Source organism: Podarcis vaucheri, assembly GCF_965113315.1.
Source record: "Podarcis vaucheri genome assembly, chromosome: 10".
Classification (NCBI taxonomy): domain Eukaryota; kingdom Metazoa; phylum Chordata; class Lepidosauria; order Squamata; family Lacertidae; genus Podarcis; species Podarcis vaucheri.
The window spans coordinates 28173041-28200371 of NC_138748.1; the positions used below are offsets into that span (position 1 = coordinate 28173041).

The 27331-nt window shown below is 45.3% G+C and overlaps 1 protein-coding gene across 5 annotated transcripts in view; it reads left to right on the top strand.

Moving 5' to 3' along the window:
- The first annotated feature begins 5126 nt into the window (after window positions 1-5126).
- The window catches only part of TBC1D30 (TBC1 domain family member 30), a 47340-nt gene continuing 25135 nt past the window's right edge, over window positions 5127-27331 (top strand). The window contains exons 1-5 of one of the 5 annotated variants that reach the window (XM_082239586.1): window positions 5127-5560; window positions 10890-11054; window positions 24047-24108; window positions 24564-24629; window positions 25761-25886. In XM_082239586.1, the coding sequence (XP_082095712.1) occupies window positions 5215-5560; window positions 10890-11054; window positions 24047-24108; window positions 24564-24629; window positions 25761-25886 (765 nt within the window). In that variant the 5' untranslated portion in view covers window positions 5127-5214. Of the gene's footprint in view, window positions 5561-10889; window positions 11055-20451; window positions 20734-20983; window positions 21003-24046; window positions 24109-24563; window positions 24630-25760; window positions 25887-27331 lie in introns of those variants that run through there. The other 4 variants (XM_082239583.1, XM_082239584.1, XM_082239585.1 and 1 more) reach the window with 4 other exon arrangements.

The window sequence follows — 27331 nt, forward strand, 5'->3', positions numbered from 1 at the left end:
CCCCGGGTGCAAGTAGATAAATAGGGACCGCTTACCAGCGGGAAGGTAAACGGCGTTTCCGTGTGCGGCTCTGGCTCGCCAGAGTAGCTTCGTCATGCTGGCCACGTGACCCGGAAGTGTCTGGGGACAGCGCTGGCTCCCGGCCTCTAGAGTGAGATGAGCGTACAACCCTAGAGTCTGTCAAGACTGGCCCGTACGGGCAGGGGTACCTTTACCTTTACGTGAAGATAGGGATGCAGGAGGTGCTGTGGGTTAAACCAAAGAGCCTAGGACTTGCCGATCAGAAGGTCGGTGGTTCAAATCCCCGTGACGGGGTGAGCTCCCATCGCTCGGTCCCTGCTCCTGCCAACCTAGCAGTTCAAAAGCACGTCACAGTGCAAGTAGATAAATAGGTACTGCTCCGGTGGGAATGTAAACGGCGTTTCCGTGCGCTGCTCTGGTTCGCCAGAAGCAGCTTAGTCATGATGGCCACATGACCCAGAAGCTGTACACCGGCTCCCTCGACCAATAAAGCGAGATGAGCACCACAACCCCAGAGTCAGCCACGACTGGACGTAATGGTCAGGGGTCCCTTTACCTTTACTATGTGAAGATTAAAAAATATGTCCCCCCGCCCCCGTGACTACAAAAGCATCATTGCTGATTTCCAACAGTGCAATCGTATGGATGACTACACAGAAATAAGCGCTACTTACCGTACTTAAGCGGGGCTTTGGAGGTTGCTTCTGAGTAGACAGGGTTGGCTGCTGGTCATTAATTGATACGGCTAGCATTGAGAGATAGGCCCAAAACAACACTTTGAAAGCGGCACTGTGCACGGCTTACTAGAATAAGGCTAAATGAAAAAGACAGGAATGGTTCAAAAAGGTAAACACTGCGAACAGCTGCCTGCAGTGTTTCTGCTCATTTGGTGCATTTAGGGCAGCCATTTTGTCACACATAAACAGCACAATTATCTCTGACAGTCAGAAAGCTTAGCCAACACTTAATTTATTGTGCTCAGACTTGGCTGGAAGCCCCAGCTTCTGATCTTGACATTGCCCAAGCAATCCCTAAAATGTGCAGTGCTGGCTGTGGTTGAAGTGAAGTTGTCTGAAGATGTTGAGGCGCCCTCTGCTGCCTGAAGAGTCAGCACCAAAATAAGATTTGGGAGGCTGCCAAGGTGAGACAGGCTGTTATCCTAAACACATTTTCTAGGGAGGGAGCTCTAGACATTGCTTACTTTGGATATGGTAGGACTTGCTTCAAAATAATTGTGCCACACATACCGGAAGGGGTGACACAGGAGAGGATTATCAAATTATGACCTGTGTGGAGAAAGTGGGTGGAACTAATTTCTCTCTCCCTTTAATACAAGGGTCGGAAACTACTGTAGATCCAGCCAAAAGGCTGAATACAGAACTGGCCTGTTCTCCATGGGGCACTTTGACACCTCAGCATTACACCTAGTGTGCTCCTGATTCTCCCTTTCCAGTTGCAGCAACTCAGCACTTTCTGAATGTGGCAACAGAAAAGGTGCCGATTCAAAAAGCACTGGATTCTGCCAGAGGCTGCAAAGGAAGACTCAAGAGCACACCTAGAACATGATCTTAGTTCTTCCTTTTCAACTTGATGCTACAGTTCAAGCTGCAGTCATATGATGGTCACATGGACATAGTTTGAACCAAATCATGCCGCAGACCAAGTGTACCGCCTTGATGGGTCTACTTTGGGTCAAAGGCTCACCTCCACTGCTATTATGCCAGAACTTGGGGCCACCCAATAAAACAGTATTGGAGGATTCAGGATAAAAAAAGAGAGAGACTTTTTAACACAGTACATAATTTATGGAATTTGTTGCTACAAGGCAAGCCAATAGCCACCAACTTAAAATGGTATTCGCCAAATCCATGGAGAATAAGGTAATCAATACAATACAAATCTTTATTAGATAGCATATAAGTAATCAATAACTTTTACTCATGACTGAATCTTCAGGTTCAGAGATAGCACTGAGCAACAGAGCTGTTGCCTTCAGGTCCTGTTTGTGGGATCCCAGAGGAACTGGTTAGCCTGGACAAGGTGAAACATTTGTCTAATCCAGCAGGGCTCTCCCTATGTTTATTAGTGATTAGTATGTCATCCAGCTTGGCAAGGAAGGCTATTAATACTCCTATGATGACGGAACTGAGGTCAAAAGAGATAACTTCAGTGTCATATGTGAATTAAGGATGGCAGGACATTTTAGCAGAAATCTGCCTTAATAACTGGCCCATACTCCCAAAAGAAACACAGTTAAGATTCTTTGGGAATGGTCATGCAGGACAATATTCACCAGGCATAGCTTAAAAAAAAAAAATCAGTACAGCATTGTGATGGAGGAGCTGTGCTTGTGAAACCTCAGCATCACTGTTAACTTTTGAGAATGACAGCCTTACTCATCAGATACATGAACTATTATTGTCAGTTAGCATACTAATAATAAACAGTGATAGCAGAAGTCTAACCATATTTACTCAGAACTAAGTCCTATTCAATTCAACGGGGTTCCCAAGGATGTGGAGTTAGGATTGCAGCCTCTCTCTCTCACACACACACTTTTGGCAATTTTGCCACTGCTCTTTTCTGATCCTGTTTTGATGGGACAGCTTTTAACTTTTTAACTGAGACAGTTCTATGACAGTGTTTCCCAACCGGTGTTCCGCGGCACACTAGTGTGCCGCGAGACGTTGCCTGGTGTGCCGTGGGAGGGAGGCGGGCGAGTCGGGCGGCGAGAGGCGGGGCGGCGGCGGCGAGGAGAGGCCGCCCAGCGTGGGGCTCTCGCTGTCTGCCTGCCTGCGTGGCGCTGACGTCACGGGGATGTAACGTGCCCCACATAGGCACACACGGGGCGGCAAGCTCCCTCCCTCCCACATCCCATCGCCGCTCGCTTCGGCCGGCCTACTGGGCTGTCGCAGGCGGAAGGCCTGCGCATGCGCAAGGTTTTCGCACCTTCGGGATTCCCTTCACGTCTTCCTCCTCCCGGGTCCTTGAGAGCGCGGGAAGCGGCAGCGCGAGACCGGCGTTGAGCCTGGTAGGTATTGCGCTTGCCAAGGCAGTCATTTGGGAAATGAAAACTTGCAAAGCAAGCAACCAGTTCAATCTGAAGTACGTGTATGCTTAATATCCTGTATCTGAAACCTGTTCTGCCCCCTCCCCCACACTTGGTGCCATTTTCATCTACACATGCAGCAGAGTAAGTTGACCCAGAATAGTACCAATTCAGATGGCAGATGGGAGAATGACAGTGCTGAATGCTTTCCCATGTAGAACAGTCCCTGCAAATAAAAACCTAGCATATTTGGAAGAGGGATGCTAGCCTAACCATTACCTTCTATGCTGTTACTATTTTTTTTATATTTTTTTTTACATAAGTAAAAAGTGACCTTTCCCCATCTGGCATGGTGGTGTGCCTCAAGATTTTTTTCATGAAACAAGTGTGCCTTTGCCCAAAAAAGGTTGAGAAACACTGTTCTATGAGACAAACACCATGACCATTCATACCAGCAGGAAGGAGCAGTAACACGATCATCCTGGGTTTTGCGGTACTAATTTGCTAATATTTCCAGGGATGCCAACTTGAATAAAATATGGGGGCGGTCAGGTAAGCCCCATCCCAAATAATTGATCCTAAGGCACACACGCAGACTTTGAATGGCAATGCCCAAAAACTTGGAGGGGGGGGGAGCCCAGCCCTCTCAAATATTTTATTGGGTGGGACTTCGGCTCCTTGGATTTGGCTCCTATGCTTTGCTCTAAATTCCAGAAGAAAGATGGAGGCTGGCAACGGCGACCTCCAGCTGTGTTGCAGTTGGACCCCTCACCTCCCTGCGACCACCTGTCATCACCTGTATCTTGTGGGAAGGATCCGGGCGGATGCTTTCCTAGTCAGTCCAAACTCTTTATTGCACTTTCTTTCCTATAATTTTTATTAAATTTTCTGTTTCACATTTTAGAATATTCATTTAAACAACCTTAAAATATCAACGACTCCCCTTCTCCTCTTTCCATGGTTCATTTTGCATAGCATAAATGCCTGCATATTTTACATAAACTAAACCATTCAGTACTCCATTATTACATCCACCAAAACTTATTTACACTGTTGAATTCATCTTAATGTTGCCAACGTTTTCAGATTTACACAATTTCCCCCATATATTCAATAAACGTTTTCCTATCTTCTTTAAGGGATGCGGGTGGTGCTGTGGGTTAAAACCACAGATCGTAGGGCTTGCTAATCAGAAGGTTGGTGGTTCGAATCCCCGCGACGGGGTGAGCTCCTGTTGCTCAGTAGATAAATAGGCACCACTCCAGCGGGAAGGTAAACTGTGTTTCCGAGCGCTGCTCTGGTTTGCCAGAAGTGGCTTAGTCATGCTGGCCACATGACCCGGAAGCTGTATGCCGGCTCCCTTGGCCAATAAAGCAAGATGAGTGCCGCAACCCCAGAGTCGGCCACGACTGGACATAATGGTCAGGGGTCCCTTTACCCTTTACCTTACCTTCTCTAAACGTATGTTCTCGTTCTCTTATTCTGTGTTAAGTCTGCAGTCTGGAAGCTGTGCATATTCCATCCGCTTAAGTTGCCATTCTTTGCTCGATTTCCATTTTTGGGCTAACAAAACAGAGGCCGCAGTGTACAGTAGTGGCATATATAAATAACCTTTATTGCGCTTTCAAAACACGTGCTTGAACCTGACTTTCAGCCACCTTGGTAGGATTTTGACCCTGAATGCTGGGATGCCAACACTGGCGACCCAACAAGAAACACAACCACAAAAACGGACTGGAACCCTAAACTGACAAAACCAAACTCGACGACCACTTCCTCCGTAAGCCATTTCTTTCTCTGGGAAGTTCGCGCCAGAGCGGTGACTTGGGGAGACCCCATTGGCTGGCGGCGGCGGCGGCAGGTGCACCGCGCGGAGGAGCTTGGAAGCCACAGACCCGCAGCGCGCAACAGGACGGCGCGTTCCATTCTCCAGGGGACACCGACGAATGTGACCTGCGCAAAGCCTCCTTTGCAAAAGAGTGTTTCTTTTCCCCCTCCTCTTCCCTCCACCCCCTTCGCCTCGAGGACAATGGGCCAGACCCGGAACTCTGGCCCTGGGATTTGCCACAGGGCGCGCGCCACCCTCAGTCGCCTGGCAGAGGCGCGAGCCAGCGCAGCGAGGCTGCTCCTGCCTGGGCGAGGGAATGGAGCTCGCCGAGGTGGACCTGGGCGACCCCGGGGAGCAACCGGGCCGGGCCAGGGTGTGCAGCAGCGCGGACAGCCCGGCGGAGGAGGAAGAAGAAGAAGGGGAGGAAAGCGAGGAGGCGCTGTCGCGCAGCCGCGCCTCGTCGCTGGTGAACGGCCTCCTGACCGAGCTGTACAGCGTGGGGCGCGCCCGCCATCGCGACAGCGTGGACAGCTCCACCGAGGCGTCCGCCGGCTCCGACGCCTTCCCCGGCGGCAGGGGCAGCAGCGCCGAGTCCCGCTTCCTGCAGGAGCTGCGGCTAAGGCCCGGCCAGCGGCACCAGAGGACGTACCTGGCGCAGAAAGGTAAAAGGGTCGGGCAAGGATGGACCCTGCCCTGGGGGGGGGGTTCCCACCGCCGGAGAAGGAGTTTCCTGCTTCTTCCTCCTGGCAGGCAGAAAGTCAACAGGTGAAGCTGTCCTGCTCTGCATCTCCGTGGTGCGGGCGGGGAATGCTGCAATGCACCGGTCGGCTTTCTTTTTATTTGTATTTATTTCTGTTTATTTCACTGCCAGGAAAGTGAAAAGAGTTGGCAAAGTTGTCCTTGCAGGATGACTTTGTTACTCATATATTCCAAGCAGTGCCATTTTTCTAGAAAAAAATGCACGGTCTTCTCCCTTGTTCTCTTGGAATGGCAGTGGCGCCCACCTGAAAGGTGCCGGAGCTCCTGTCAGCTCCAGCTGAAAAAAAAGCCTTGATTAAGATATACTGGGTTCTGAGTGTGCACCTGTTGCATTCATCCCCATCCCTCTTCTTCAACTGAATTAGGACTTTGCTGCTCAAGACTTCCCTCTCTTCCTATTTGTCCTTAGGATTTTTCAGACTGTGTCTCAGATCTGCTTCCATGACCCAATTTTTAAAATCCTGTTTACTTTCAGCTAAGCAAACAATCTTCTTTCTTCTTTTCTTTACTCATCATTCTTTGGAGCCCTTTTTCATGTTTGCTTTCCCCTAAAAACACTAGTGGGTGCACATTTCACAAACTTACCTTCCATGCAGGTTTATGACAGATTGTTAGTGGAAAAGGATACTCCCAGCTCATGTTTCCTGCTGCCTTTTCCGTTGACAAGTCTTTCTGAAGTTGTGCTGTTGTTGTATGCTAAAACTGGGACCTAAATTTGCGCTGCAGCCACTTTAGCTACTGTACATTCAATCAAGGATGACCACAGAATAGCTGTGGATGATGAAGAAAGCAAAATAAGGGAAGTCTTAGTCAAGAAAGAACAGGGAGGAATCAACCTATCAATTGCTTTTCTTAATGTCCTGAATACTGATGTTAAGTAAATATTTACCAGCCAGGATGATCTTACGCCTTGACTGTAAATGGCTATGACATCCTTGCTTGCAATTTTGGCATGGGTTGTTAAACTGAAACTTTTATAGCTCTTTGTGCTCATCTTAGGTGTTTAGATGTTAATACTAGGTGTATAGCATCACATTTTTTCTTACCTCAACAGGTTACATATGTCTCTGTTTCTCTGTCATCTCATACCCTCACCTTCTCTGTTTATACCTCTTATAGTCCCACATAAGCTCCCTAAGGAAGATTCCCAGCTTCTGTTTTTCAGCAGGGCAAAGTAGATCTATACTTAATCAGCAACAAACTTGGCGCTTTTGTTCAGCTAGAGAAGCTAATACGCTAAAACAGTTTACAGAGATTGCTAATACAAATTTATGCTGACCTAATACTCTAAAAAAAGGGATGCGGGTGGCGCTGTGGGTTAAACCACAGAGCCTAGGACTTGCTGATCAGAAGGTTGGCAGTTTGAATCCCCGCGACGGAGTGAGCTCCCGTTGCTCGGTCCCTGCTCCTGCCAACCTAGCAGTTCGAAAGCACATCAAAGGGCAAGTAGATAAATAGGTACCGCTCCAGTGGGAAGGTAAACGGCATGGTTCGCCAGAAGCAGCTTAGTCATGCTGGCCACATGACCCGGAAGCTGTACGCCGGCTCCCTCGACCAATAAAGCGAGATGAACGTCGCAACCCCAGAGTCGGCCACGACTAGACCTAATGGTCAGGGGTCCCTTTACCTTTAACAATCAAGGTGACCCAACAAGCCATACTTTGAGAGCAAACTCTGCTTTGTGTAAGGATCGGTAGTGCAGCAGACTGGACCTAATGGTCAGGGGTCCCTTTACCTTTTTAATACTCTAAAGGAGATAGTTCTAGGAAGGGGTAACACCTGTTTCCTCTGCAACAGCAATTAAGCAGGCCAATATGGTTTTCATAATTGTTTCCTAATTCGGCTAGATTCTGAGTAAGATGTTATGATGTACCATCTCTTTTGCTTTGGTCCTGAAGCACTAACTGTTTTTGGACAGTTAGCCATAGCTTCTGTTGGGCCGTTCCATCACTCTGAGGGGAGGGATTGAGAGAAGGGCTCAAGCCTGTCTTGGGCCTTTGCACTAGGATTCCTAATTTAAGGCTTGGGAGCCCCCAACAGTCTCCATGGGGCATCTGAACCTGGCTCGTTTGCTCATGGGCTCAGATAGTTATACTGTGTGGTGTTAATAATGCCAAGGTTATGAATTCAATTGCTGTGATAGCCATACAATTTTTTAAAGAAGGCTACTCTTTCAACAAGGGACACGGGTGGGGCTGTGGGTTAAACCACAGAGCCTAGGGCTTGCCGATCAGAAGGTCAGCGGTTCAAATCCCCGCAATAGGGTGAGCTCCCGTTGCTCAGTCCCTGCTCCTGCCAACCTAGCAGTTCGAAAGCACGTCAAAGTGCAAGTAGATAAATAGGTACCGCTCTGGCGGGAAGGTAAACGGCGTTTCCGTGCGCTGCTCTGGTTCGCAAGAAGCGGCTTAGTCATGCTGGCCACATGACCCGGAAGCTGTACGCCGGCTCCCTCGGCCAATAAAGCGAGATGAGCGCCGCAACCCCAGAGTCGGTCACGACTGGACCTAATGGTCAGGGGTCCCTTTACCTTTACCTTTTTACTCTTTCAGTAGTAGTGGTCCAAGCTGAAAATGTGGCCTTTTAAAAGATACCTGTGCAGCAAGGCCAGGAGATCAGGATTGCCTTGGAGAGATGCTGCCAGTCAGAGTGGACAGTACTGGGTTGGGTAGAGACACAATCTGCCTCATGCTGATATGACGCTGCCTCTGAGTAAGATCATATGTCACTTTAGCCTAGTATTGCCTACTCTGATCTGTTAATAGCTTTATTATGGACAGTAGCTTCCTAAAATCATATTTATTTTCTTGTCCTGCGTGTGCATACCTATAACAGGAATTAATAGATTGCAGTTGGTCATTACCTTACAGATCTTTTGTCCTGATTACTGGTGATGTGTGGCACTCCTGGTTCATTTGTAGGCCCCTTAGAAAATACTGCCATGATAAGAGTTAATAACTAATGTGATCTACCAGCTACTATGACAACTAAATGTTGATCTGTTGAACTAATTTTATTTTAAAAATAAAAATTTTATTGGTCAAAGTAACATCTTTCTGCAACATGCCAAACTCTGATCCACAGATTCTCAGCTTGCCTGTTTTTCCCTTCTCTCCACATAAGAAGTAGCTAGTGATCTACCTTTCCACTTGCTTAAAGCTTTCATCTCTTCCCTCCCTGCCTTGTCTTCATTTTAGGTACTGTATTTTTAGATTTGTAAGTCTATCTAGCAACCTTTCATAACCTGCTCATGGAGCCTTTTCAGCCGGAAAGAGTGGGATTCTAATATTCGATGGCTTTGTGTTCTCAGCCTGCTGTATTTACAATATGGGCAGCATAATGGTGACCTACCTTATACCTACCTTATAGGCTCAACCTTATAGGCTCAACCCAACTGAGACAGCCTGTGTGAAACACTTTGAACACTGAAAAAGCATTATATAAATATTATGATCATTCTCTCAGTGGGTGTGTTCAATCAAGTTTTCCCATAGCACCTGAAATTCTACCTCTGGTTTTCTTTCTCTGGTCATCAGCACCAGTTGTGTAGGATAAGTACTCTTTTTAATAAGTCCCCTGTCATTACATTGAAAGTTATCCCAGTACTGAATTTTTAAAGGGCCATTTCAGTGAGGTCCATACTACAATGTCTGTTAACATCACAATACAGTTCCTACGTTCTGCATGCAGATAACATCCCTGTTGAATGCCATTCTCCCTGTTCTCTGCTGCGTTCTTTCTCAAAGGGTTGTCCACTGTTACTGATTACAGATATAACCTTCTTTATTTGTTTTAGCTAATTTCATGAATGGCAAGCAGCTGTTAACTTCAATGCTGATTTCTTTTACCTGCTTTTGCCCACTAGAGGGTGCACACTGCGTAAATAAAATTGCTGTTTTAAAGATTACAATTTTCTTTGCAGGTGAATTTATGTTCAAAGATCTCTAAACAATCTAAGAAGCTAAGTTACCAGCAAACCATATATATTACATATTTGCAGCTAATGAAAAATACAGTATGGGCTTTTTACAAAGTCCTTATGATGCCAAATGAACTTGCCATGGGGAAAGAATAGGAAATGAAATATGCATGTATGTATTACATTTATACCCCATCTTTCCCCTAAGGAGCTCAGAGTGATTTACATGGTTCTTCTTCCTCCCAATTTTATACACACAACAACCCTGTGTGATAGGTTAGACTGAGAGTGAATGACTGGCTCAAGGTGAGCTTCATGGCTGAGTGAGGAATTGAATTTTGGTCTCCCAGGTCTTAATCTAACACTGTAATTCTACACCAAACTGGCTTGCTTGAGTCAAATGTTGCCAATAGCTAAATGCTTCTGAAGGAGATACTTATAGTATACAGTGGTGCCCCGCAAGACGAATGCCTCGCAAGACGGAAAACTTGCTAGACGAAAGAGTTTTCCGTTTTGGAGGTGCTTCGCAAAACGAATTTCCTATGGGGTTGCTTCGCAAGACGACAATGTCTTGCGAGTTCCTGCTGGTTCCCCCCCCCTTTTGAAGCTGCTAAGCCGCTTATCAGCTGATCCGATCAGCAGATAAGCCACTAAAAGCCGCTAATAGCGCTAATCCGCTAATCCTTCAATGGGCTTGCTTCGCAAGACGAAAAAACCGCTAGACGAAGAGAATCACAGAACGGATTCTTTTCGTCTTGCGAGGCACCACTGTACTAAGGAGCCTGAAAAAATTAGTAAAATAATGGTAATAATTTGGAAAACATGTTCTCAGGTTCATGGGTATATAAAACTGCAGATGAAATTCTCACGCGGTTGTGATGATTGTCTCTTAATAATTCAATTATTTTACTGATTTCTGTTGCTTTAATTTGTGGATTTACTGCTATATATATTACCTTGGGCAAAGTATTGACCTAATAATAAATAACTTGTTATCCATCATTTACTGTACTGTAAACTTCTTAAGGTGTAACACAACATGAACTCTTTGAGTGTATGCATTTATAGCAGTGGTGAGGAAAATTTTGCGCCTCCTGATATTGCTGTACTCCAGCAGCCATCTTCCCTGATAATTGGGCGCACAGGCTGATGCTGATGGGTATTTGACTCCAAAAAAGGGCCACCGACTTTCCACCCCAGTTTACAGGATAAGAACCTTTAGGGGCGAAACCCCTGGTGCTTTCTATAGGGAAAAATGTGTTCTCAAGTCACAGGTTTCACCCAGCAGGCTAATTCTATTCTCTGTTTGTTGACAGATACCAATGAGTTGACAACCATAATACGCGAGCTGAATTATAGAATTTGTGTTCAATCAGCAAAATTGCTTCGCCTTCTGAAACAAAAGGACAGGCTTTTGCACAAAGTGCAGAAGAACTGTGATATTGTAACAGCCTGTTTGCAAGCAGTTTCCCAGAAGCGGCGTAAGTACCCTTGTGTGTTTGTGTGTTGTCATCTAGGCGCTCTGTAAGCTTATTTTGAAATGCCATTTTACTGTTCTAGTATTTTGAAAATGCTGTTTAGCACAGGGGAAAAAATATTTTTGGTTTCTATAAACATATATATAAGGGAAGGAGACAGGCAAGTGCTGTTCTGAGATGAAGGTTTCTTCTATTTGTTTTTGCAGGCTCTGTAGTGTACAGTGGTGCCTCGCAAGACGAAAATAATTCGTTCCGCGAGTCTTTTCGTCTTGCAATGTTTTTCGTCTTGCGAAGCACGGTCTGTTGCAACTGCGCCTCTTCAAGCGGCTTTAAGAAAAAAGCGCAAGACGTTTTCGTCTTGCGGAGCAAGCCCATAGGGAAATTCGTCTAGCGAAGCAACGCAAAACCGAAAAACCCTTTTGTCTAGCGAGTTTTTCGTCTTGCAAGGCATTCGTCTTGCGGGGCACCACTGTATTGTTTATAAAGGAACCAATACTTGAACAGGAGTTTTTTTCATTTTCAGCTTTTAAAAAGGAATTTTAAAATTTAGGTCAGATTCTTATACTTGAGGACTTCTTAGGTCTGCATCCAAACCATACTTACTAGGAAGTAAACCCACTGAACTTAATGAGACATGCTTCCAAGTTAACATGCATAGGAGTACAGAGGTCAGCAAACTTTTTCAGCAGGGGGCTGGTCCACCATCTCTCAGACCATGTGGTGGGCGGGACTATATTTTTTTATATATAACCCAGAGATGCATTTTAAATAAAAGGACACATTCTACTCAGGTAAAAACACTCTGATTCCTGGACTGTCTGTGAGCTGGATTTAGAAGGCGATTGGGCTACCCAAGGAGTAGATTATAAGTTTTATTTTTTTAAAAAGACATTTTGGCCCTCCCTTTCAAGATATAATTCTCAAGACAGCTTGTGCCATAATAGAAAAACCATGAATGATAAAAGAATGTAAACCAACTATATAAAACAACAAATTCAGCAATACCAATACTTTCACGGGCCTTTTAAAGTTTTTAACATTAATAGCCTAGGAAAGAAAAATATTAGCTTTGGTGTCCAAAAAAAAAAAAAAAAAAAAAAAGGAGGTATGCATTTAAAGGAGACACAGTCCAGTCATAAAATGAATTTCATGTATAAGGTGAAATTCAGTAATGGTGAACCTTTCTTTGTCCCAGTGACATGCTGGCAAAGAGTTCAGGCTGTGCTTCAAAATCAGCAGGACAGAAATGATTTAATTGTGGCTACGTAGATTGTGCCCACACATAGTTCTGAGAGTTTCAGACATACGGCACCAAACTTTAAAAGGCCTGAAGTACAACCATCTGACCTCAATTACACAATTCCCTTATAAAAACTGAAAATGCAAAACCTCCTGTGCATTTGTCTTATGAATTCACGTGCCATTTGGTGGGCCTCACAAAGCAGTTTACAGAAGATCAGTAAACCTCAGACGTGTTACAGTAAGGCAGAAAAGACAAAAGGAGGACGTTCTTTTGCTTCTCTGTTTCCTTCATAGCAAAATGGTTCTTCAGAAACTCCTGTAGTGGCAGTTTAGGGAAGGAGGGATTGCCACTGGGAGCCACAGCTAGTATGCACACTTAATTAGCCTTTTTACATGTTTTAATTGAGTGGTATTGTGTATAAAATGTATCACAGGTTGTTCTTAAGAATTTTTCTAAAGCTAACTTTTTTTTGTCTTGTATCTTTTTTTTATTAACATGCAGCATGGCAGTTTGTTATATTCAGGTACAGTAAATGAAATGGCATGAACACTGCACTAAAATGAGCTTTTACATGCATGCATTTAATATATATAAAAGTTCTACAAGGGATGAAGTATGCATCTTCATGTTCTGTCTCTCTGAGTGGAGAGCCAGACGAAGTTTTCTACATCCGAGTAAAGTAGCTGCTTAGAATCACGTGCAACATTCTCTCCCACTCAGGAAATGTTTTGTGGGAAGGTGGTTCTGGTAGCTAAGTTAACACACCATGCACTGTTGCACAATGCACACATGCACTGTTGGGTCAAGGGAAGCAAGCCCACTTGTTCCATGGGTCTGCCTTTTCTCCATAAAATAAAGACACTGTGAAATGCTGCTGCTGGGGCTTTGAAGCTTGTGGCAGCTGTGTTCACTCTATCCTTCTGTATTCCTATGGCAGTAAGGATGAGGAGAAACTGCTTCTGCTAGGCTGCTATATCCAGGGATCTGCAGAAATATCAGTGGGACTTCTGTGTCTTCTCTCGTTTGTCCATAAGCCAGAAGCCATTGAGGCTGCTTTATCCCAGGATCTCACAGAAGCAAGTAGCCTCATGGCATCAGTAACAACTACCATGGCATAGCCTGACCCCTAAGTCCACCTGCTTCCACTATTGTGATACTATTGGGTTCTGAGACCTCTTAGGACTGGCAACCACAGGCTTCATTTAACTGGCTGATGACAGTTTGATGGGCAGGTGTTTTCAGTCTGAGAGCTAGATTCCATCAGGTCAACCAGTGGTGGTGGTAGTGGGCTGGAGGAAAGGGTAGAGCGGCTTATGCAACTCTTAACTTTTGTACAGTGGGCTACCTTCCACCTATGCAAAAGTCGGAGGTTTCTGCAGAATTGTAGAGATTCATCCATTTCTAATCTAGAGGGCTGCATTTTGCCCCTGAGCCTGCGGCTTCCATCCCTATACTAGAAGACTGAAGGAGTGACAGTGAAGATGAGCTGGTCAGCAGTATTAACAAGACTGATGAAATGTTTTCCAGCTCTTAATATGGGTAGCAATGTACTTTCCAAGGCGGAGGGAAACCTTTCTCTATTTGAGCAGAAGAGACCCTGATAGTGTGACATTGTGCAATAGGTACAAAATGGCCAGCTGGTATACTTGGTCTCTGGTGTATTTGTTAATGATTTGTGGAGCGAGTCAATTATGGACATTATATGCAAGTCGGTCATGACCTTTTGGCAGGCCTTCAGTGTCACTGTACTGAACAGGTTTGCTAGCCCCTTGTTCAAGGGATTTCTGTGCCAGTGCCGAATAGGTTGACAAAGCAGTACCTTGGACAATGTGACCTTAACCTTGAAACTGGAGTTATAAAGTCTGGCTAGAATCCGGAGAGCTAGTATAGTATTCTTGGCTGGATGTGCAAGAGGGCTTGGATGTTTTGTTTTGAACGCTAGCTCTCCCTTTCCTGACCCATTCCATCATTTAAAATTCGCAAGCAGTTTGTATGAAAAACTAATTATGCTTTCTTTGGCTCCTTCCCTCGCCTTTGAAGTAGATCCAGTGGTTCAAACATCTCCTGTTGCTTGCATATTACTTACAGTAGCTGGCTTTTATGACTTGCCACCCAACAGCTTGAACATTAAATTGCAGACAGTAGCTTTCTTTTCACAAATTTGGTTATGCGTTCTTTGTGTGTGGGCGAAACGAAGATTCCTACCCCTCCTACACAAATTCTGTAACTCGTACTCAGTTCATGTCACATTCTCCATCGTTCACAGCATGACCTAAATGGGAAGAAAAATATTTGAAAGACTGGTGGATCAAATGCATTAATTAAAAAATGCAGCACGAAGTGTGTATTTTTAGACATGACGGCACCAAGACTGCTAGGAATTAGACAATCTGTTCTGTTTGAACTGGAACAATTTTGCTGTGATAGTTTTTGCCTCCTGCGATAAAGTTGCAGTATTGCTGTATTTCCTTGATACGAGGCAGGGCTTTGGAGACAAAATATATTTTTATTTATTTTATTTAACAATATGAAAATGCCACTTAATCATCAAAAACTCTTAAGCTCTGATAAAAGGCTATTTTCATACCTAATTGTGGTTCACAGGGGAATTTCTGGGCAGAGAGGTCATAATTGGAGAGGGAAGGGCTAATCCTCTACCCCAGGTCAGGAAAATGCCCTCCCCTCACAATGAGGCTTGGGGAACAACTTATTTCCTCCCATCAAGCCCAATAGCTGTTTCAACCATAGAGCTGCATTCCCTCTTGACAAATTCTCCAGGGCAAGAATCTGTCAGTGATGGTGACCAAAGCAGGCATGATCAGCCACACAAATGTATCCATAAACTGCACGCTGTGATAGTAGAAAGCACTTCCATTTCTGCAAGGCAGCCAACCCCATTTTCTGTCATCCTCCCCAGCCGTTACAGTCCTGTACGCCATACTCCAGATGTGGGGAACCTCTGACCGGCATGCCATTGTTGGCCCATAAGTTGCTACAGTTCCTGAAACTTTGATTTTCAGCACTAAGGACATGAAATGTACTTTGCAGAGATGGAAAGCAACTCGCACAGTTCTTATATTAGATCTCATTATATCTTTTTCATGGACAGCACATAACACTGTTTCGTTTATTAGACTTGGATAGTAAACCTTTATTGCATCTGACATAGCTGTCTGGACTGATTACGCTAGTCAATAGCATGCTAAAGTGCAGTTTTATATGAGCTGTTAAGCAAATAATTATATTTGGGGAAGAGGGGGGAGGGAATCTTTCAAAGGTGGGATTAATAATGCATTGCATACTCTGCAGATAATGTGTTAAAACAGTTTGCAAATAGGATATGTGGAAATAGAGATGATTTCTCCCCATGCTCCTTCCCTGCCTCTGTTGAGTAGTTTTTCCTGAAAACAACCTGGATCTAATTGCTTAGAATAGCTTTTGAAAGCTAGTCAAAATACATTTCCTTTAACTAACCTAAGTTCCTGGGTTTCAGGGTAACAGAGCACTATTCAGGGTACGCACTCAAGGGTGGTGCATACAACTTGAGAAGTAAACTGTCCAAACGACTGCTGGTCAACAAGTAATTCTTAGGCCTGGTTTACGTGTTATGATTGCTGTTGTGTAGAACAAGCTTTTCACTGCTGTATGCACGGTGAGCTATTCATGCGCCACAGCTTACACAAAGTTTTGACTCTTTACACTGTTGCAAGGAGCAATTTAAGTGGTGTCTACATGGCGCCCATCCTGTGTAGATGGGCATTTTGTTTGTGGAGAGCAGAGTGAGAGAAGCATATGGGAGGCGCATGATTAATAGCCAACTTCTGCAGGGACTAATGTTGTGCTGTGCTTAGAAATCGTCACACTTGGAAGCAGAAAGGGGGCTTAAAAATGATATTTTCCCCCTCGCATTTTATATCCTGCCTTTCCTTTGACATAGAAACTGAGGTGGCAAAGGTGTGGTTCCCTGGAGGCCGCCCACCCCAGCCACTGACTAGATCCAAATGGCGGCTTAGCTTCAGCAAGATGGTGGCTTTGTGCACCTTCAGACCATACTCTGAGACCAGATCCCTGTTACGATATAGAAGCAATGCGGCCGTGAGCTGGTAGCTTGAAAGCAAAACATAATGGGAATGTTCCGTGGGAAACAGAGGGACAATCTATTCACAGTGCGAAACACTGGAATTAGCTCAGAGTGTAATATGAGCTGTACAGGAAGTACAGGAGGAGTTTGTCTCTCGGCTGCTGGAGTTTGATGAGAGCAGACGTGTTTTCTGTAACGCTGCAAAGACAGAAATAAAGGCATGTAAATACGTTTCTGTCTATCTCTTCCCCCTGCCCGTGGGGGGGGGGCAGGAAAGAGTGGTGTGTCCTTCTCACGCCGAGAAGGATCGCCGATCGTGACCTAGCCTGTAACCTGCCGGGAAATGCAGACAGGGAGGTCAACCGGAGATCAAGCCGGGTGCCTGGAGAGTGGCCAGTTTCTCCTGATAAAAGGCTTGATTCCCAACAATCCCCACCAGCACTTCTAAAGAAACTTAGAATTATTCTATCCCTTTCCTTGCCCTAACAAGCTTACGTTCATAGTCTTTTGCTCTTGTTTGCTGCCCTGGGCTGCTTTGGGAGAGCAGTATAAAAATCTTATAAATAGACCAATATGGACTCTAGAACATTTAATTTGATTAGGGACTCTGATGCTGGGCCCAGTAAACCAAACATATCTTTAGGCTTGATGCAAATTTATATATAAATCTGGAAAGGTGGAGGAGACCTGCTGGCTATATTTATTATCTGAATATCTTCAGTGTATGTTTTGAGGCTACAGTGGTACCTTGGGTTACATACGCTTCAGGTTACAGACTCCGCTAAACCTAGAAATATTACCTCGGGTTAAGAACTTTGCTTCGGGATGAGAACGGAAATCATGCTCCGGTGGTGCGTCAGCAGCAGGAGGCCCATTAGCTAAAGTGGTGCTTCAGGTTAAGAACAGTTTCAGGTTAAGAACGGACCTCCGGAACGAATTAAGTACTTAACCCGAGGTACCACTGTACTTTTGATCAATGACATATTTTCATGAAAGCCATTTCCAGTACTTTTAATGGGTGGCTATGATAGCAATTTCTTTTTTATTTTGTACAGTTTTGGGGCTGGTTCAAAGACTTCTGTATAAAAACATGTAAAAGAAAGCAATCATTTATACTTGAGTTTTGGTCATCCTCTTATCCGAAGAATATATAGCCTTTGTAATAAAAATTAACAACGCACTTACATATGAATAGCAATGAGTGGCTTTTCAAGGAACAATCCCAGTCAAAACAAAAGCCACAATTAACTATATTCTATGTACATTTTATTATGTGTACAGTTGATTTATTGTTCAACTTGGTGTGATAGGACCTTTTATTTGTCTCATACAATATGATAGCATCATAAACATCTTGCACTGGGAAGCTTAGTTACTCATTTATTTTACAGGCTTGCAGAAAGTGTTGTGCCAGAGAATAAAGCTGCCTTGGTGCTCTTTGGTGCATATGTGTTCTTTGTGTATGTAGGACAAAAAAGGGCAACCGTTTGCTGTACTTAATTACTACACCTGCTTTTTACCATGGGTAATGAATTGACTATCCTGAACAAGAAAAACAAATACTTGCTGTCGCTGAGGAATAGGGAGCAGTTGTGTTAATACAACAAAAAGCACCCGCTACATTTCTGTTTGAAAGAGCCTAGCTAAATCCTGTTAGAAAGCGTAGCAATTAGCCAGTCTCTTTTGTTGTTGTTGTTGAAAGGTTGAAATGAATTGTGTTGCTCTTTTCAGGTTAGGAGTATCACCATGATATGACTGACAGATCCAGTCTGGCATTCTGCAGCTTATGATGGTTATAATGAAAAAAAAAGTTTTGAACCAGGGTGTGCAAATTGTTCAGTGTCAGTACACTGCACAGAAGAGAGGCTATGATGGATTCAGATAGGTAGCTACAGGCACCGTAAGATGTGGTGGTGATTCATTTGAATGTTCTTGTCCCCCTGCACCCATGACAGATAATGACTTACCAAGCAATAGAACATTTATCTTCAAACTTTTTCAGATCTGGAACACACTTTTATTATGTATGTATGTGGTGTGATGGCCACACCAGAATTTCACCTTGGAGTTGTTGATTCACCATGTCAACCACCATCTCATGTGGTTTTCTGAATCCACATTAAGGAGGGCATAAACCACAGAGCCTAGGATTTGCGGATCAGAAGGTCAGCGGTTCGATTCCCCGCAACAGAGTGAGCTCCCGTTGCTCGGTCCCTGCTCCTGCCAACCTAGCAGTTTGAAAGCATGTCAAAGTCAAGTAGATAAATAGGGACCACTCCGGCGGGAAGGTAAACGGCATTTCCGTGTGCTGCTCTGTTTCACCAGAAGTGGCTTAGTCATGCTGGCCACATGACCCGGAAGCTGTCTGCGGACAAACGCCGGCTTCCTCGGCCTATAGAGCGAGATGAGCGAGCAACCCCAGAGTCAGTCACGACTGGCCCTCTAATGGTCAGGGGTACCTTTACCTTTACAATACCAGCGGCACATATTACAAGAAAAACTCGATGTAAGCTGTGTGAATTTGCTCCTGCGAGCTATACTAGATTGAAGAAATTAAACTTTCACGAAGCTTTGTATTTTTATTCAGTTTGGTACAAAGCAATAATAAATGGTGTGTGTGTGTGGGGGGGGTTATTTCCTCCCTTCCTCTTCTCCCCCTCCTTTTCCAATCAACATCCTTGTTAAGGAAAAAGATTTCTCCAGGCATAGGCATATGTATGCCAGGTTTCTGTGTTATCAGTAGAAAATGATATAAATGGATGCCATATTTCAGTAAAATTGCCTGAGTCCTGGGTGTTATCTAATGCATTTATATGTTTAATCAACATATCAGGGCTATTGTCCATACCTTTTCCCTCCACTGTGAGGTGTAGATGGGCCAGACTTTTCCAGTTCTGTGCAATGAGTTGTCAGGCTGCTGCGAAGCAGGAATGTTGCAAGTTCTTTATGGTGCAAATCCCTCTGGTCCTTGGTAAATCCAACTGCGCTGAGCTTTGCATTGTTTCTGATGTACATATGCATATCAAACAGTGAGGTGGGTTTGCGGTGCAGCCCAAGGTTTCCTGCTTCAGCTCTGGCAGAAGTCTTGACCTTAAAGTGACTCTTGAATGTGTCCGACATTCCTTCAGTTATTACACGTTACTGCCGCAGATATAATTTAGTATTGAAAATAGATGCCGATAGTGTTCACTAGCACAGAGGATGGACTCTTGAAAGAGGGAAAAGAGGGGGAGGTGCAGATGGAAAGGCCCTGGGAACTTTGAATTTATCTTTTCTATAGATTTCATTGGCATATAATACATGCAAAGCGTCTTCTGCTATAACATATTCCATCCCATTGTGGCACATATGGTGCCTTCTGTGCAAAGGGGGTAACACAAGCCGCCTTATGTTCACCTTAAGGATGCTGCAAAGAAAAGCACAGCTCATCTTAATCAACAATGGGAGAGACACGTTGTCATAGGAGCCAATGCACACCATTTGAATGGCAATGCTCATTAGTTGGGGGGGGCGACCTCCTGATTATGTGGGTCAGGGCTCACCTGCTCCACTGCCCATATTTATTTATTCAAGTTGGCACTCCTTGTTGTTGCTGTGCGTGCCTAAGCACTCTTCTGCAGCTCCCTCAGGACAGGCTGTGCAAACCGGACGGATTGCAGCCTGCCTTAGTGTCGTCGTCAGCTATATATATATTTAAAGACGCTCTATAGATGCTGCTGGCATCCCTGTCGACTCGCGTTTATTTTTAACCCGAGCTGCTTCCTAGCAGGCGGTGCCGGAGGAGGAACCGCCGCCCGCCTCGCCCCCCCCCCCGCGCCCGTGATGCTGCTGCTGCGCTTGTGGGCGGGAGCAGCCCTTCCTCTCCCTTCTCCCTCGCCTCGCCTTTGCCTTCTTCTCTGCACTGCAGATGCCCCCTCCAGCCGGGAGGGAAGCGCGCCGGCCGCCTCTCGCCCCCGCGGCGGCGCCCTCCTCCTCCTCCTCCTCCGTCCCCGCCATCATGCCTCCCCCACGCCTGGCCCTGCTCGCCGCCTGGCGCGTTTAAGGCTCTCCCCCGGGCGCCCCGTCGACAAGGCCCGGGCATTGCGTCACCGGCTGGGAAAGCCGTGCGCTGCACCTGCAGCCCCGCCGGCTGCTGAGCTGAGGCGAGCGCGGCGGATGCTTGGTCTGCGGCGGCCCGGGGTCAGCCATGAGGCAGGACAGGCTGGCGAGCTCGCTGCGCCGCGGGGGACGCTGCCTCAAGCGCCAGAGCACCGGCGGCGGCGGGGGCGGCGGGGTGGGCACCATCCTCAGCAACGTCTTGAAGAAGCGCAGCTGCATCTCGCGCACCGCGCCTCGCCTCCTCTGCACCTTGGAGCCGGGTAAGGGCTGCCTGCTGCTTGTTTGGCGCGCCCGGGAGGCCCTCGCTTTTCCCGCCTTTCTTTGAAAAGGCGGCCGCCGCGGGGAGGAGGGCATGTGGCGAGGGTTTTTAGCCGGGCTTAACCCGGGCAGGCTTTAATCGCTTAAGCTGCTGGGGAAAGGTGGGGGGGGGGGGCGCTGGCGACAGGGAGCTGCGTGCGAGGAGATGCCCGGCGCTGCTCCTTCCAGACGCTCCCCAGAGAGGCCGGAGGGGCGCCGATGGAATCCTCGGGTAGGAAGCGCGCCCTCCGCCCGGGGCAATGGGCTTTCGGGCTGGCTGGGGAGGCCCCGGAGGGCGAGGCTCTGGCGCCGCCTGGGGCGGGGAGGGCGGATGGCTGCGGCTTGAGGAGAGCTCCTCCGGGCCTGGCATTGGCAGACAGGGCCAGAGGGAAACTGCGCCTCTGGAGCTGCGAGGCAGGCCACCGATTCCGAGCCCCTGGCAGGGGATCTCGTCGGGGCATCTCGGAAGGGCTGAGCCGCCCAGCCCAGAGATGTCCCCTGTGAACGTCCTGTGAGCCAGGACGTCGGGTTGGTTGAAGGGTAGAGCGTCCCTTCGCTCCATCTGTTTTTCCACCTGACTCCTCCAGCACACGTGACTCTTTAGCACAGTGTCTTTGTTCTGGAGGCAATTCTTAGGTTTATGCTTAGAGTACCTATGCTGCACTTTGAAGACCAGGCCTATGGCAATGCAGAAGAATGGCTGAGGGCGAAGTGCGCTGATGCCCGGCCATCTGTGGTTTTTTAGGGTATGGAGAAATAACTAGAATGGGGAGGATAGGCAACCTCGGGAGGTATCCGAGAGGTACCCAATACCGACAGGTAGAAGAAGACTAATCCTCTCTCTCTCGTGTGTATATTTATATAGAATCACAGAATTGTAGAGTTGGAAGAGACCCTGAGGATTTTCTAGTCGAACCCCCTGAAATGCAGGAATAGGCAGCTGTCCCGTACTGGGATTGAACCTGCAACCTTGGCATTATCAGCAGCCTGCTCTAACCAACTGAGCTATCCAGGTGCTTGGAAGCATTGCAGGCAGGGCAGGGCTGCTGAAAGCAGTGATTTAATTCTTGTTGGAAATTAAAATCTCAGTATTCAGACAAACCCAACTTTGTTGCCTGGCTGAAGCGAAGACACATTTGTGGAGGGTACAAGGAGCTTGATGCAGATGCGTCAACAACCTTGCATCAAATGCAAACAAATTCCCTAGTAGTGATGACCTCACCTGTAGGGCCTGTATTGGAAAGACCGTTAAAGCTTCAGGGCTCCTTTGGTTATATTATATTGAAGTACTGTAGTTGGTGTGTGTAACACTATTTTGTTCCTAGTTCAATATGGTTGTTTGAAATTTAGAAGGAATGGTTGTGTGATTGATTTGAGAAGTTGTCATGTCTGGCCACCCTTTCATTTCCTAGTAATTGTCTTGTAACAGAAGCAAAGCCAGTATCTCCAAAAGTTGCAGTCTTTTTATATTTCTCCATGTCTAAGGTGTCATGAGTTTGTTGTTATAACATCAGATGACATTTCAGCACCTTAGCTTTGGACAGCAGCACTCTACCATGTGGGGAAAGAGCCCTTTATAATGTATGTACTGTGTTACCTCTGGATGCGAACGGGATCTGTTCCGGAGCCCTCTTTGCATCCAGAAGCGAATGCAACCCGCACCTGCGCATGCGTGGGTCGCGATCCGACGCTTCTGCTCATGCACGTGATGTCATTTTGACCATCTGCGCATGCGTGAGCGGTGAAACCCGGAAGTAACACGCTCCGTTACTTCTGGGTCACCGCAGCGCACAATCCGAAAATACTTATCCCAAAGCTACTTCAACCCGAGGTATATTACGCAGCTTTTCTTAAAAAAAGAAAAGAAGTGCACAGTTTGTGCACGAAACTGGTTTCTTCTTGAACAAGGGCTGCATAAAAGCAGATGGCCTATTGTCTCCTTAAGGCGAGTTTTACAAATCAGACTTCAATGAAGAAAGGGTATGAAACAATTCACTATGATCTGTATGATTCCTTGGAAGTAAATATTGATTAAATATGTAGCTAATTTGTTAATTGGCTACAACTGGATACAAATGGAAAGCTAATTTTGAAAGGTCGGAAGTTTCTTTGGATGTCAGTATTGCAAATGTAGACTACTATGTAGATTACTAAAGGTATTTGTGAGATTTTTCAGTTTAATTATCCTAATTATATGTCTCCCCATTTTTTAAAAGCTACGGGTGCAGTTCTATATCCACTTAATGGAGTAAGCTCCGTTGAACTTAATGAAAGTTTCTTTTGAGTAACGTACTGTATTTTTTGCCCTATAGGATGCACCAGCCCATAGGACGCACCTAGATTTTTTTTGGGGGGGGGGAAATAAAGGAAAAAAGTTTTATTCCCCCCCGGCGCGGGGCTGGGGCGGGGGAAGCCCGAGCTCCCCCCGACCCCAGCCCCCAGAATGGGTCTCGGGAGCGCAGGCAGCTCTGCGGAACCTTCGGGAGCCCGGCACGGCTTCGCGTCGGGCTCTGGAGGGTTGCGCAGAGCTTCCTGAAGCCTGGAGAGCGAGAGGGGTCGGTGCGCACCGACCCCTCTCACTCTCCAGGCTTCAGCGAAAGCCTGTATTCGCCCCATAGGACGCACACACATTTCCCCTTCATTTTTGGAGGGGGAAAAGTGCGTCCTATAGGGCGAAAAATACGGTATATGGAATTGCACTGTACATGGCTGATCTGGATGAAAATGAGTATCTAAATATTACTTTGTTTTATGAAATTTGGATATATTTTTTAATGGCACTACTTGGAGAAGGCTGCAGATTGAACCTGGTACCTTCCGCATGCAAAGCCAATGCTATGCTTCAGAGCTGTGGCTCTTAGTCTCCTCACCTTCCTATCCAGCCCTCCCTTCTGCTCTGTCAAGTTTCATTAGCTCCTGTGAATAAGGGAGCTAAACACAGACATCTTGATTGCCGAACTGTCCTAGGGTACTCATTGTTAATGGCAAAGTGGGGCTGGGGGGGAGGAAAGCTCTGTTGAACCCAAAGTGTTTCCCTCTATGTGTAGGTGCTGTACCCACCTATTTTTGCCTAATGTGCTTTTACCTGTTCTGTAGAGTTGTCTCTGACCCAGAGTAAATACCCAGTTTTGTATGTGAAAAATTGTATCATTACCATACGTTGATTTAGATATTTGGGGACATTCACATGTCACAATTATCTGATAATTTTCTTCTTTAATCCCTAAACCAATATTTTAGTAATTGGTTTCTTTGTTTTTTTATTTTACTGCATAGGAGTTGACACCAAGTTGAAATTTACACTTGAGCCATCTTTAGGTCAGAATGGCTTTCAGCAGGTAATTTATTATTTTTATTCATCTATAAGTTGCAAAAGGTCTTCTGAATGCATGGACAAATATTTATTTAAAATCTGCACTGGCCTGTGAAGTGGGAGTGTTATCCAAATGAGCCTATACAGTAATCACTTCCATTGCAATTGTACTTGTTACTAGTGGTGTTTTGATACCTCAACAGTTTCATTTTCTGTGACAACAGATTGTTCTATACGGCTAAGAAGCTAAAAGGATTAAAGTCCATTGCATTATTATTATTTTTATGATTTCTAGAATATGAATGAATAATTAAACAGCAGATTAGTTTTTCCTCTCCATGTTGATCATGTCTATTTGGGTAACCGGGTATTTAAGTACTTGGTACTTAAGTTCATGGTAAATATATTAAATTGATAATGTGTTGCTTGCCCAATTATGTTTCTGAACTGGAATAATCTGTCTCAGTGGTTATTTTTTAGTGGCACGATGCTCTCAAAGCAGTGGCTAGGCTGCCAACAGGAATACCAAAGGAGTGGAGGAGAAAGGTGAGGAAAGCTATAACCTTCTGTGTCATGTGAATTTCAATGAGCATAACTTTCATTATTGGATAAACATCTACATGTTCCTTCTAGATTTAAGAATGAACATAGAGGTATTCTTTAGTGACCAGATTCATCTGAAGTTTCTAGTGTAAATTCGAAAAAGAAAAAAAGAAACCCAAGCTTTGTGCCAGCGCTCATAACTTTGACAGATGATTTAATGCCTCAAGCTTGGCACTGGTGAAGTTATCTCAGTTCCTGGTGACTGATAGCTGTGAATTAGGCCAGTTGCTTTGTGAAGAGATAACTGCATGTAAAAAGAGTGGAGTCACTGCCTTCTTCTCCTTCAGGCTGCTGCTCAGCGATTCCTGGCCCAACTTTACATCCTATGGAACAGGGCCAGACTTAGTAATGCTTAGATTATACCCATTGAAATCAAGGTAGCTTAAGTTAGTCAGGACTAAGTTAAGCCCCGTTGATTTAAGCGAGTCTGTTCTTAGCATGAGTAAGTGTGGATCCAACTCTATACCTTTGTATATTCTGCTGCGTGCACTACGTAAAAACACACAATTTCCCAATCTTCTTCCTACATCTGCATTGTGGGAGAGAATTGCTCGTATGAGCATGGTACGTTATGCAATATATAGGTGAGCTGTGCCTTTGAATTGGTACCATGAAATAATATGCAGTCTGCAGAGATGCAGTGATTTTGTATAACTAAAAGGATTGCACTCACTGTTCAGGTGTTGGTCCAATAACTTTGAAAGCAGCGCCTTAGCAACTGCCTGGGGCGAGCTTTTTTTAATATAAGAACGCCCAAAGTTGCTGAACTGCATCGCCAGTACCGCCAACCAACTCCTGTGCCGCCCTGAAGCTCCAATGCCGCCCTCCAATGCCCACCCCCAGTGACGCCATGCGGTCCCCTGCAGTGCCCAGGGCAGTCTGTTCCTGTCTTGCTATGCTACTGTATGAAAGCTTGTTTGCATAGTGCTTCAGACTGATATGAACTTGTTGATTAGCTTTACTTATTTATAAACTATTCAAAGGAGGGATGACTCACAATTATTTTGTGGGGGTGGGGAATCTCTTTTGGGTGTGGGGTATAAATAATAAAATCATTATTTTTTATTATTTAAGGTCTGGCTCACCTTGGCAGATCATTACTTAAGGAGCATAGCAATTGACTGGGATAAAACAATGCGCTTCACTTTCAATGACAGAAGCAATCCTGACGATGATTCTATGGGTATTCAGATTGTAAAGGTACTTTAAGCAATTTTAATTAGTTTATTCTTTATGGCTGTATATGTCCCTGCTTCTTTTCCTGAAAGTTATGTTTATATTATCAACGTGCAAGGAAATTATTTCTTTGCCCATTGTTCAATTAGATCAATGAGAACTGGTAACAGCTAGGAAGATTAATGAACTGTTAAACTTTTAATAATAAGACTGAGCTCTTCACCACTTCCAAAAGCAGGTTCTGTTTACCATGGAAGCTTCCAAAATGGCAAAAGGGAGCTTAGAATAAAGATTGGTCCTAAAATACTCCTTTATTAGAATTACTTTTTGAATTATTATGCTCATTGGCAAATAATCCCCCCAGTGTATTTCTAGAAATATACTTGTCTTAGTTTTGTCAGTTCCAAATTTCAAGGCCACCTCCCACATGCAAAGTAGCCTATTATCATGTGCGAACTACTCCCTACCATGATGTTGTTCAAGGAAGCTTCTCATATTATCTACCTGACCCCTGACCTTTTAAATATACCACAGCATGAAGTGAATGTAGAATTGCTTCATGTATCAGGTAGCCCTTGGTATGAATTCCACATTACAGGAGACAGTGTGGTGTAGTGATTAAATCGTTGGGCTACGAACTGGGAGGCCAAGGTTGAAATCCCCTCTCAGCCATGAAGCTTACTGGGTAATCTAGGGTCAGCTGCTATCTCTCAGCCTAACCTACCACACAGGGTGGTTGTTGGGGGGGGGAATCGAATGAGGAATGTGTGCCACCTCGAGCTCCTAAAGGTGGGATTTAAATGCAATAAAATAAAAATTACCACAGTGAACAATCCACGACTGTGGCGATCACACAGGGTCCCCGGACGTTTAACGGTCTATTGATCCCTGTGCCACCACTGTGCTCGCTTCCCCGCTGCCACCAACCTGTTACTCTCGGGTAAAACACTGAGTCCAGACAGTTGTTAAAATTGAACCAAATAAACAATTTTATTTTATAAGCATTAACAAGTTTATGGTTTCTCAGATAATATTCCTGCCAGTTTCTTAACTTTAGTTTCTTTACTGGCCTATACCTTCCTAATACAGTGGTACCTCGGGTTAAGTACTTAATTCGTTCCGGAGGTCCGTTCTTAACCTGAAACTGTTCTTAACCTGAAGCACCACTTTAGCTAATGGGGCCTCCTGCTGCCACTGTGCTGCTGGAGCACGATTTCTGTTCTCATCCTGAAGCAAAGTTCTTAACCCGAGGTACTATTTCTGGGTTAGCGGAGTCTGTAACCTGAAGTGTATGTAACCTGAAGTATATTAAACCTGAGGTACCACTGTACCTTCTGACTGATTATCTCAAGTGTTTGACTGACTCCTCTTAACAAACTCTCTCACATCAGACTAGCCCCACCCACAGTCTTATCCTCTCTGTCTCTTACAACTCTAGACTGACTTCCCAACCACCCTAACTCGAACTC